The sequence below is a fragment of the Poromitra crassiceps genome, assembly GCF_964638095.1.
Source record: "Poromitra crassiceps genome assembly, chromosome: 1".
In the NCBI taxonomy this organism is placed as follows: Eukaryota; Metazoa; Chordata; class Actinopteri; order Beryciformes; family Melamphaidae; genus Poromitra; species Poromitra crassiceps.
The window spans coordinates 79,274,228-79,286,543 of NC_139623.1; the positions used below are offsets into that span (position 1 = coordinate 79,274,228).

At 42.4% G+C, this 12,316-nt stretch overlaps 1 protein-coding gene across 1 annotated transcript in view; it reads left to right on the plus strand.

Annotated features, from left to right (window-relative positions):
* The window catches only part of mcama (melanoma cell adhesion molecule a), a 48,323-nt gene extending 37,568 nt beyond the window's left edge, over window positions 1-10,755 (plus strand). Inside the window, exons 12-15 of the mRNA XM_083649296.1 lie at window positions 324-359; window positions 4,360-4,489; window positions 5,296-5,413; window positions 10,631-10,755. Coding sequence (XP_083505422.1) covers window positions 324-359; window positions 4,360-4,489; window positions 5,296-5,413; window positions 10,631-10,651 — 305 coding nt within the window. The 3' untranslated portion in view covers window positions 10,652-10,755. The remainder of the gene's footprint in view (window positions 1-323; window positions 360-4,359; window positions 4,490-5,295; window positions 5,414-10,630) is intronic.
* The last annotated feature ends 1,561 nt before the right edge of the window (window positions 10,756-12,316 follow it).

A 12,316-nucleotide genomic window follows, 5' to 3' on the forward strand; every position in this document is an offset into this window, starting at 1 on the left:
CTAGAACCTGTATCACAGAGTGTGTTCCTGAATTGGCCTTTCATAATGAAAGTTTTGGGATTTGCCAGCCACTGTAGCTGATGAAAAGTTAGTTTGTGAATATAGCTATACTAGGGATGGGACGATATTTAGAAATTCAATACATGTATATATATGTATTGTATATATTGTATTGTATGTATAAATACAATATGCGGGGCAGAAAAATGAATAGACTTAATAGAATAGCGATCCCTTCCAGCCACAGCCTGTGTCTATATTTGGGCTAGTATTTGTGGACATGGAAGCGCTCCGGTTCTAAGTGTTGTTCTACTTGTTCGCAGTTCCCATGGTCACCTCAGCTGCTCCCTTCTCTCCCGGTAAGACTGTTACCTTGCAATGCTGCCGTCTTCTTACTTAAGCAAGCTCTCCCCATTTCCCCTTGACTTTCACATTCAGTACTGACTTTCCACTGGAGAAAGAACTCCATCTCTGCCTCGACTTTCTCTTCTTTGCTCAAGTTCTGTCTGTGACAATGAAGGGCCATTTAAATTATTCACACTTTTCATATAAGCGCCGTACAGCAGCACTGTCTTTGGCTTGCTGGCAGCTCTTCTGGATAGCCTTTGGCTATATTAAATATTCTGTTTGAGGGGGGAGTGCAAATCAAAACACCAGCGAAAACTGAGCAAAGACCACAGTTCCAGTGATAGTTAAAGATGCTCACACAATGTTTTCCACTGATAAATATTTGTTCACCTCATTTTGTTGGTTATGAAACACCCAAAACAAGCATAATGTTGTTATGTTATTATGGTGAAAGGTCTGTTTTATTGACTCTTCCAGACAATCTCCCTTCCAGACAAATGTTTGCCTTTTTTACTGTGTATTCTTTTTTTTATATACTGTATATATAGAGCAGGGCAATTTGCACTGGTATGGAGACAAGCATTAATACAGAGGGACAAAGGAGAATGTCTCTGACTTTGCTCAATTGGAAAGTGGTCACTGCATAGCAGTAAAACCTTCACTAGGCTTTGTGGGAAAGTCGTCACTTCATAGCAGTAAAACCTTCACTAGGCTTTGATGGGAAAGTCGTCACTTCATAGCAGTAAAACCTTCACTAGGCTTTGATGGGAAAGTCGTCACTTCATAGCAGTAAAACCTTCACTAGGCTTTGGGGAATACAAAAGGATACATTAAGCACATTTCATGACCTGCTGGTGAATGCGGGATGCCAAAAAGCAACAACTTGAATCCATCGCCAGAAAATAAGTGCTTGGTTTCTTTCCCAAACATTTACTCACCATGTAGTGTCACTAAAGTGTAAACAGCAGCTTTGCACAAACTCGTTTGCTTTGGGAGTTGTTCACATTTAATGAAAGGGAATTGAGTGATATCACCTGGATACTTAGTCCACGTGGTGCAAATACAGCAAAATGCAACGGCCTCAAGTAGAATAGAGAGATGCTGTCGTGTCATTGAATGATCATGGTGATATTTTGAAGGAAAACACAGCTGTTTGTAGAGTCTGCTCTATATTATAATAATTGGCCCGTTGCCCCCACTGCAGTCTATGAATGTGAATAAGCCTATTTGCCATTTTAATTTCCAAATGTCTACTTATGTAAAATACTCCTATTTCGTTATTAAAGCATTAGTCAGAATCGCTCAAATGGAACAGATCTGTTTAAGTCGATGCAAAAACCTTATCTAATGACAGTGCACAGAGCGTTTGCCCCTGAAATTGGCAGTGGATGTGATGTATCAACACAGTGGATGATGTCTTAAAGAACACAGAAACAGATGGATTTTTTTTATAATCAAATTCTTTCTTCTTTTCTTTTCTTATTGATGTTCATTATCGGAGCATGTATTGGAGATACAGCACTGTGCAAAAGTTTTAGGCAGCCTAAATGTACATACATTTTGTCTTAGATGTTTAGGGTGTCAGTAGAGCTGCTCTTTATAGTGTGTGTGTGTGTGTGTGTGTGTGTGTGTGTGTGTGTGTGTGTATATATATGTAAATGTGTGTATATATATATATATATATGTATATATATATATATATATATATATATATATATATATTCACATACATTTTGATTTTTTTTTTTAAACATCTTCGCTCTATGGATGTGTGTATGTGCACCTGAGGCATACATACATACTTACGTGCATGAGGCTTTTGCACTGGATGTTCTGACCCATATACAGAGGATGTTAAAAGAAAAAAAAGTACAGATGGGAAACTGTGTATGCTGGTGTATAGATTAGTCCATAGCAGAGGTGGTCCAGGATAGTTATATAGACATTGCACAGTCTAATGTATAGCTGTAATGTACAACTAAAGAATAAAGCACTCTGTGTTGCACCTTGGGGTGCTGAGGCGGAGATTGATGGCGGAAGAAGGTGTCAGCTTCTTGCTCAGGGAAGAGTGTCAAGGAAACATTTTAAACTTGCTTATCTTTTAATAGGTCAGTAAATAACCTTGTTGCAATAAATGTCAGTTTGGAATTGGAAACAATTACATTGTTAGGTTTGGGATGTTTTGACACACTAACCTTTGATTTTTAGGTTACATCAATTTGCGTTGGATTTTATCATCATTTGTGCTGTTGGGTAATGCCATTAATAAAAAAGAAAACTAGCCTACCCATCCATGGAGACAATAAAAACCCACTATAATCTAGGAACTATTGGAGCTTTGCTTTGGTTGGTCTTATAGTTGCAGGTTCACAGTTCTAATTAATTATATGTCCTGTGTTCGTCTAGACTTAGTAAATACTGTACCTTGCTCACAGCAAATATGGCTAGTTTTATTGGTTGTGTGCCTATTGTGTGTAGTTCAATTTTTGTATAGGTATGCAAATTTCAATGCTAAAAAACATGGCGGTAACTAAAAATCACTTAAAGCAGTGTGGTTTGAAAAGTAAAAAAAAAAAAAAGTAAATTTTACCTGCATACATGAACAGCCTGGACAAGATGAATCTTTGCAGCACCTGTGGAGAGGAATACTATGATGGTATTAATGCCGGCTGGCCCTTTGTTTCTCCCTCCTTCTCAACGAGTACACACACCCCCGGACACACCCATCTACTCACCGATTCATTCCCGTTCGCCCCTCTACCTTTATACACTTTCTTCCCTGATCTTAGGATCATTTAAAGACTACATTTCCGTATTCCTTTTGTTGGACTCCTATTTACATTTTCAATTCTCTGTTCTTTTGTAAATTTTATTTCCATAATCTGAAACTCTGTAAATGGTTTAGCCCGGCATGTTCTCGGCCTGTCCCGGAGGGGGGTCCCCAGATGGGGTCCATAGCTGGGCCCCTACAGTACATCGGCCCTCACAAGGTTCCTCCTCAGCCAACAAGTCACTGAGGCAATCCATGTGGTGGAAAGGTTTCCTTGCGCGCACTGGGGGTGGAGGGGGGCGCCGCTGTGTCCTGGCCTGGCCTTCTCTCCCACGCCTTATGTGTGTGGGGGTGGGGGGCATCGGTGCTCGAGGGACTGGTCGAGGGATGCCGGTAGGTTAGAATAGCTTAGGTTAGGCAATAGATTAGCTACAGCCTAACTGTAGGCTGTAGACCTGTTATAGTGTTCAGGCTAAAATCAGACTAGAGCAGAATAGGACAGGGCAGACTAGGCTATAGATTAGCTAGTTTCCCTATGTCCTAGTTAGTTCCGGTTAATGGCTAGAGTAGTCAGATCATCTGATTTGCTCCCCCCTTTTCCTGCTCTCTCCTGTCTCACACTCTAAAGCATGGCACTCATTCTACTCTAAAGCATGGCATCCCCTCCTTTCCCTGTTCTCTCCACATATTCTCTCTCATACTCCCCCTGCTCTCCCTCTCCACCTCCTCCCCCACTATTCTAAAGCATGGCATCCATTATATTCTAAAGCATGGCACCCATTCTTTCTCTTTCCCCCTTCCCCTGCTCCTTCCCTGCTCTCTCCTCCCCCACATTTCCCATTCCCTCCCCACCTCCTCCCTTTCCCTGCTCTCTCCTCCCCCACATCCCCCCGCTCTCCCTCCCCCCTCCCTTCTCCTGCTCTCTCCCCCTTCCCCATCATATGATTGTTCAATGTGTTATTATTACTACTGTAATTTGCTACTGTTGTGTCAGCTAGAATTAGCTAGACATATTTTTTGTGAAGCCCTCTGAGACATGCTTGTGAATTAGGGCTCTACAAATAAACTTGACTTGGCGTGACTTGGCCCCACTATTCAAGTCCCTTCCGCTTTTATGTTCATTCAGTTTTTCTTCTGAGAGGAGGGTTTCCCACCCCAGATGGGGTGGGAAACCCATGGTTCGTGGTCAACTCCAGGTAGTCACACTGTCTCCCCCTGTGTGTCTCCCTGTGCGAGTGAAGCCGAGGGCAGTGGAGTGATCATCGTGGTGATCATACTGTGCATCCTGCTGCTGGCCATCCTGGGCAGTGTCCTCTACTTCCTCCATAAGAAGAGAAAGCTCCCCTGTGGACGCTCGGGGAAGCAGGAGATGTGAGTACCGTCCCCTCCCACTAGATTCTAATTCTAGATTCTAATTTTAACCTTGAATGGGTCTTAAAGGAGAACTTCACCAAAAAACAATGCTGATTTATTTTGCACTTGATCTCACACATTTTAAAAAAACTAGTTTGCTTTAGTGAAGTTGTGGACCCAGTGATTCGTGCACAAATGACATCACTGGTCCACAACTTAACTCAAATCAACTCTCAATAACTGTCAAACGAATGAATGTCTGCAAAACTGTTTACAGTTTTTGGACATGTGTGAGATGATGCGTAAAATAAATCGGCATTGCGCGGGCACCATACTCGCACGCGCACAAGCAGCTGCCTGGCAACAGCAGACTGTTGGTTGCTTTGTAACATTAACTCTTATTTATATATATATATATATATATATATATATATATATATATATACACATATACACATATACATATATATTATTTTCCCACCATGTAGTGACAGTTTCTTTGTGCTTAATGTCCACTCTTATACCACTTACATACCAACAACCAGGGTTGGAAAAGGGTGACTTATTTTGTCAATTCACACCAAGTCAGTCAACACTGGTTAATCCCCTCATGACAATATAGACTTGACCCAGGTCACAACCCAGGTGAGATGCATATCTATTAGCATACTGTAAGCTGCCGTAACGCGACGAGGAATCCGCCAGTAAGGGGATTTTGCATGAATTAAGGGGTGAATTCAAATGTAAAGGTATTTTAATGGATACTGGTTCGGATTTTATGTCCACTTCCACATGTGCCAACCATAATCCTCCTGTGTCTGCAGCACCAAAGAGAAGACCACCAAAGATGACATTGTGGTGGAAATGAAGAGCGACACAAAGACAGAGGAAGCTGTCCTCCTCAAAGGCGTCAACGGAGACAACAAGGGCCCTAATGACCAGGTAACTATGGCTGTCAAGAGAAAGTCAATAGGCGTTTTTGGACTGGAGGAATTTTGACATAGTTCTAAGAACAGTTGGAGGAAATCCCCCCTTTTTATTGAGTCCTACTTCAGGGTAGGTATTCCCCCTGCACAAGAGGAACCTTGACTGACCTCTAGAAATGCCCCGAGGCATCCAGGTCTTGCTTGAAAAAGAGATCATTGATCTCAAGTGACTACCTGTTAAAATAAAGCTCAAATAGAAAAAATCACTAATGTTAATTTTTATGCCTCCGCCGGCGACAGCCGGGCCGGAGGCATTATGGATCCGGGTTGTCCGTCCGTACGTCCGTACGATGTTTGTTAACGCGATATCTGAGGAACGCCTGGACGGAATTTCATCAAATTTGCCTCAAACATCGACTTAGACTCAAGGATGATCTGATTAGATTTTGGTGGTCAAAGGTCAAGGTCACTGTGACCTCTCGAACGCCATTTTCAAGCTTGTTAACGCGATATCTGAGGAACGCCTGGACGGAATTTCATCAAATTTGCCTCAAACATCGACTTGGACTCAAGGATGAACTGATTACATTTTGGTGGTCAAAGGTCAAAGGTCAAGGTCACTGTGACCTCTCAAATGCCATTTTCAAGCTTGTTAACGTGATATCTCAGGAATGCCTTGACGGAATTTCATCAAACTTGTCTCAAACATCGACTTGGACTCAAGGATGATCTGATTAGATTTTGGTGGTCAAAGGTCAAAGGTCAAGGTGAGCTCTCGAACGCCATTTTCAAGCTTGTTAACGCGATATCTCAGGAATGCCTTGACGGAATTTAATCAAACTTGTCTCAAACATCGACTTGGACTCAAGGATGAACTGATTACATTTTGGTGGTCAAAGTTCAAGGTCACTGTGACCTCTCACACACCCAATTTCCAAGCTCTGTAACGCAACATCACAGGAGCGCCTTGACGGAATCTCTTCCAATTTGCCTCAAATGGCGATTTGGACTCCAGAATGAACTAATAAAGTGGCATAAGTCCGCGTTGCGGTCGTTCTAGTTTTTTTTTTTTGCAAGTTAACATTAGCTAGGTAATTGTTAGCCAAAGGAGTATCAATCCCCTGTGAACTCTCACTTGCTTACATCACTTCCGCATTCCGAAAAAAGCCCTTGATGGTAGGTAGTTCTCGGGGGAGCTCCCCAGTAGGCACTTCCTCTCAGGGAGTTCCCAGAACGCATGGTTATGGATAGCAGCACATTTAATAGTGTGGGGCTTGACAAGAAATGTGGTGTTATCCATAACTAATAGAGTACCGCAAGGATGGCGTCTTTTTGTAGGCTTAACCAGAAATCGCCGCCATGTTGGTTCGTCGGGTGAAAAGTCTATTGGGATTTAGAATGGGGGTTTCACTTAAATGCATCAAATAAGGTCTGTGGTTAAAGGTCCTATCCGTAAATTCTAACTATTACTGACACCGGTGGCCGTGAGAGGAACTGCAGGCAGCATGTGAACGAGCTGACGCGCGGGCACTGTACTCGTAGCCTGGGTAAACCCATCCCCCACGTGACCTGCTCTCAGACCTGTTCTCAGTCACTATGTGACTGGGAACTGAGAGAGCAGGTCACGTGGTGGCTGGGTTTACCTAGGCTACTGTACTCGCACGCGCACAAGCAGCTGCCTGGCAACAGCAGACTGTTGGTTGCTTTGTAACATTAACTCTTAAAAGTCACTTGAAAACGGCAACCTGGACAATTTATCTGTCAGATCAGCCTCGAGATGCCCAGGAAGGATTCTGGATGAATTATCGGATGTTATTGTGGCATGTTTGGTTGTGTTTTGGCTTGCATTGGCTGCGGGGGAATAAAAAAAAAAAAAAACACGATTTCAGACAGACAAGCCCGTCTTTTATTGTCACACGATCACACATCAACACATGCATGGCCACAAACACACTCATGCTGACGGTGGCCGGTGAAATTTGTCCTCTGCATTTAACCCATCCTGGCTTGTCCTTTCCTCCGGGGGGCAGGCCAGGAGCAGTGGTCGCTTTCTCGTACAGCGCCCGGGGACCAACTTCGGATGTTGTCGTCACTGGTCGGATGACGATGACGATCTGATCTTCTGCATGTTTTTAATGGGGGTTTATGTACGGAGGAACCCCCTGGGGGGAGCACGGTGAGAACATGCAAACTCCACACAGACAGAAAGGCCCTTACGACGAGATACCCCACCTGGGCAGTGGGCACTGAAGATATGGGGGGGAACACAACCACAGCGCCCACAGTGTCCCAGGCGAGAATCGAACTCAGGACCTTCTGACTGTGAGGCGACAGCTCTACCACTGAGCCACCGTGCCCTCCGTGAATGGATAAGGATATTCACGTTAGGAACTACCCTGCTTCCCCTGTATTGTACGGTACCGTGTAATGCAGCTAACTGCAGTCAGAGCCTTCTCCCCCGGTACCGTCTAATACGTGGAATTGACCAAACTGAACAGTCAAACAATGTTCCATAAGCATAACAGTAACGTTAGGCATATTTGACAAGACAGTAACGTTATTAGTGGGGCTGGGTGGTAATTTCTATAATAAATGTAAATCTATTAGTTAGGATGGTATATAAATGTAAATCTATCAGCAGGACGGTATAGCATCAAGCTAACATTATAATATGAGTCAGTCTCACCACTGCAGATAACTGCAGTCAGTCAAACAATGTCCCATGACCATAAGCATAACGGTAGTAACGTTAGCTATATTTGCGACTGTTGCATTACTTCACACAAGACGGTAATGTTATTAGCGGAGTTTCTGACCAGGTGGTAAATCCATTAGCAAGCAGCTAACGTTATCTGGTCAAAACCACATTACAGCAGCTACAAGCAGCAAGGTCCCTCCATGAACCGAAAACACAGTCCAGACTCTAGTTTCCCCCCGATGTCGGTCACATTGCTGCTGTCTGGCTAGACGGGCTTCACTAGATAATTATTTATTTATTTTTGTGTGGACTTTTTGCTGGAATCTGTGTTGTTTGTTTTTGCTGGCTGCTAGCGACGAACGTAACGTTAGCCACTTCCTGTTAGCCATCTTCTTCATTGGTATATGGTATATTGGTATATGGAGGACAAGAGGCAGGCAGAACATCACATCCGCCAAATTTGCCGGGAAAGTATAGCCTACAACCAGCATGGAAATCCTGCAATATCTTTGCAATGGGTGGACACAGAAAGATGCGGCTGGGCTAATTTTTTTAGTTACGGAACGGCGCATTCACTCATTGGTTATAGAAAACACTTAGCGAAACATTTATTTTCCGGCCAAACTTACGTATAGGACCTTTAACAAAAGTTTATGGGAGCGCGAATTTGGGTTCAGCAGGATAATCTTCAATCACGTAAAAAAAAAAAGTAATAAAAGTTATTCACGTTTGTGTCATTTCACTTTGTCATCAATGAAATTTTCATTGATGTGTTTTTTTTCTTCTCCGCACACGTTCACTAGCACGAAACCAATTTTTTAGGGATGAATTTGGAATTAATGTATTGGATTGGCGGAAGAGTAGCTGTCACTTTGAACCTATCAGATTTCAGTGCGGTCGCTGAGGTAGAAGACGAGAACCAACCAGCTTTCAGTGCACAGTCGCTGAGGTACAAGATGAGAACCAAACAGTTTTCATTGTAACCGCTGAGGTACAAAACGAGAACCAATCAGCTTTCAGTGTAGTCACTGATGTACGATACAAGAATCAATTAACTTTCAGTGCAGTCGCTGAGGTATAAGACGAGAACCACTATGGCCGTTAAATTTACTTTGTGCTCTTTTCCTGAGCCAGCCTTTTCCCTTTTTTTCAAGCAAATTAATATGGTTAGAAAAAGACTCATGAGATAGTTAAATAAAATAAAATGTTATTCTTTATCATGATGCAAATTAATGCTCTAAAAATTCAGAAAAATCAGTTCAAATCAGTTCTTACAACTGTACCAATTGTGGATTACCTGTGAGTTGTGAGGTGCAGCAGGTATTTTATTCAGCAATTTTGAGAGTATGTTCAAAGGTCCTTTGAAAGGAGTTGGATTGAATTGGAGCCAGGGTGGGAATTTCATAATTTTAGGGGCAAGGCCATCTGGCCTTCGGTATCACAATATGTTTTAGGGCACAAGGCCACATGCCAGGGCACAAAGGCAATTGCTCCATTGACATCATGAAAAATGATTTTTTTTCTGAAATGTGTGTTAAAATGGTTTAATTACACATCCTTTGCATAGGGCAGGCTACATTAAACTGAGACCACTGACGCTTTTAAAGCAACTGACAGTAGCAGGACACTGCCAAGGTGGCCTTAGGGATCTCAGGGCATCACGGCCAGAAGGAGTGGCAACACAGGCCATCGCCTGATGGCCTCCGTGTAATTCCCACCCTGATCGGAGCGCTTCTATTCTAGTCTTGAGTCCCCGGATGAGTGCCTCTGAGTTGAAACTGAATTTTGAAAAGCTGAATTTGGAACTCCACCGAATTTTACGTTTCAATCTATCTAAATTATTATTATCATATATATAAAAGGGGCAAGTGGGCAATCTCTGTCTGTCTGTTTCAATTTCTGTCCCACTGATGATGTCATAAGTGATGTCATAAGAACAAAAATCATCTTATGACATCACTGAGTGATGTCATAGGCACTGATGATGTCATAAAAGCAAAATCATCTTATGACATCACTGACAATGTCACAATACCTATGACATCATCAGTGATCATAGACATTGTGACATCATTGTGATGTCATCAGTGATGCAAAGTTGGGCAATTCTGCGCTGCGCATGCCAATAGTGCAGGTGAGGCCACGCAGCAGCCGAGCTGCGGGCGAAGCCGAGCTGCGGGCGAAGCCGCATAGCGGCCGAGCTGCAGGGCCAGCTCAACGAGCTGCAGGGAATCGAGCACGCATAGCCTAGTTCGATTTCAAACCATTAGATTCAATTTCAATCTGTGAAATACAATTTCAAATGTTGCATACAATATTCAGTTTGAACATTTCAAATTCAAAACTATTCAATTCAGATTCAATTCAATTTGTGCTGGCACTAAAATCAGCCTTTCCTCGTCTGTCCGTACGTCTGTCCCTGTGTGAACAAAACACTAACTTTGATGATGAGTGTATTCCTGACCTGAAAGACATTGTGTGTTAGGAAGTGGTGTTTTAGTGATCTATTCCTCTCTCCTCCTCCATTGAGTAAAGCACATGGAGCTGCAGAAGTGAGCCGTGCAGCAGACTGAGCTGTGACGGGCCCGGACCAAGATGGCCAGGCAGTGTGTGTGTCGGACTCCGAGGAACCCAGAGGAACATGGCCCATAATGTCACTTCACAGTCTGGACATTTCTCCAGTTTCTATTGAGCAGTATTCACCCGATTTTGGCCAAATTTACACAGGAATCGCATACATACGCAGGGATACATACACGCACACACACAGATAGATGCACAATCTCTTTTTTTCCTTCCGGATATCCAATATGCCGATGTTTTCCAACTCTTTTGGCCGATAAGTTACGGGCCGATGCTGAATTTGCTGATATTTAATTTTAAAGCCTTTATCGGCGGATACCGATGACGGCAATATCATCGTGCATCCCTACACACAAAGCGTGTACTGTATGTACAGATGAAGAGTTCATTTGCAAAAACAAGCCATTCTTAAAATGAACTAAAATCTGTTTGATACTCCCTGGAGTGCACACAGAAAAGATTATTGAGGTGATTTATGTGAAAATTATCAGATGAATATGTTTTAGTTATGATTGACAATAAAAATGTCCCAAAAATAAATAAATTACATTATAAATAGATCAATATATGAAATAAAATGATAAAAAAAAATCCAAATGGAGATACCTGTTTTTACAAATGAACTCTTCAGATTTTGGAGGATGTTTGAATCGTTCTACTGCATTGTTTCTCCCATTCTAGTGTGTGTGCGCGCGCGTGCGTGTTTTTTTTTTTACTCCCCCCCCCCAATCTATTTAGCTGTTTGCTGTTTTTTGAGTGTGCGTATGATGACGTCTTATCAGCATCATAAACTTTATAAAAGTGTATATATTATATATATTTTGTTATTTAAGATACTTTGGCACTCAGATTTTCATAGTGACATTTCACAGTAGGATCTGGTTTCGATGCTGGGAGGATTTTACGTTTTGCCGTGGGCGTCCCAATTCACATTCACACGTCGAATGTTTCCTGAGGCCAAACGTTCCTCTCATCTTTACTGAGTCTTAAAGGAGAAGCCCACCTTCAGATCCTGTCACACTTTTGGATATCATCAATGGTTTCAATGCATTCCAGGAGTTATTTAACTTTTTCCCCCCCGTACCCACTTTCCCTCAACTGACCTTTCCACTCTGTGCTCCAATAACAGTTGGCAAACTTGGTACCCGGCAGAACCTCGATCCACCTTCCACTTTCCTGTTATAACGGTATTCACCAAGGACAGATCTATTCAAAAGGTAACATTAAGTCACATTACATTGTATATAGTCACATCTTAAATTAGGTAATGTTAGCAAAATGCTAGCTAACTAGTTAGCTAACGTATAGCTACATCAAGAGGAGTTAGCCTAATGTCAGATCACCAACTTCCTCCTTATTTCTGACTAATGATAATTCATGTTATCTTAATAAAAATATATCAGCAACCGACCTACCTGCCCTTTTCCAAATCGCTTTAATGTTACCACAGAAATAAGGAGGAAGTTGATCTGACATTAGGTTAACTCTTCCTGATGATGCTAGCGTTTTAAAGATTATTTTGTGACTATACAATGTAATGTCTCAGTGAAGATTGTGATACCAATATAACTTAGTAACGTTACCTTTGAACAGACTTGGTGAAAGGGGAGGGGACAGTCGACTGAGGTTCTGCCGGCA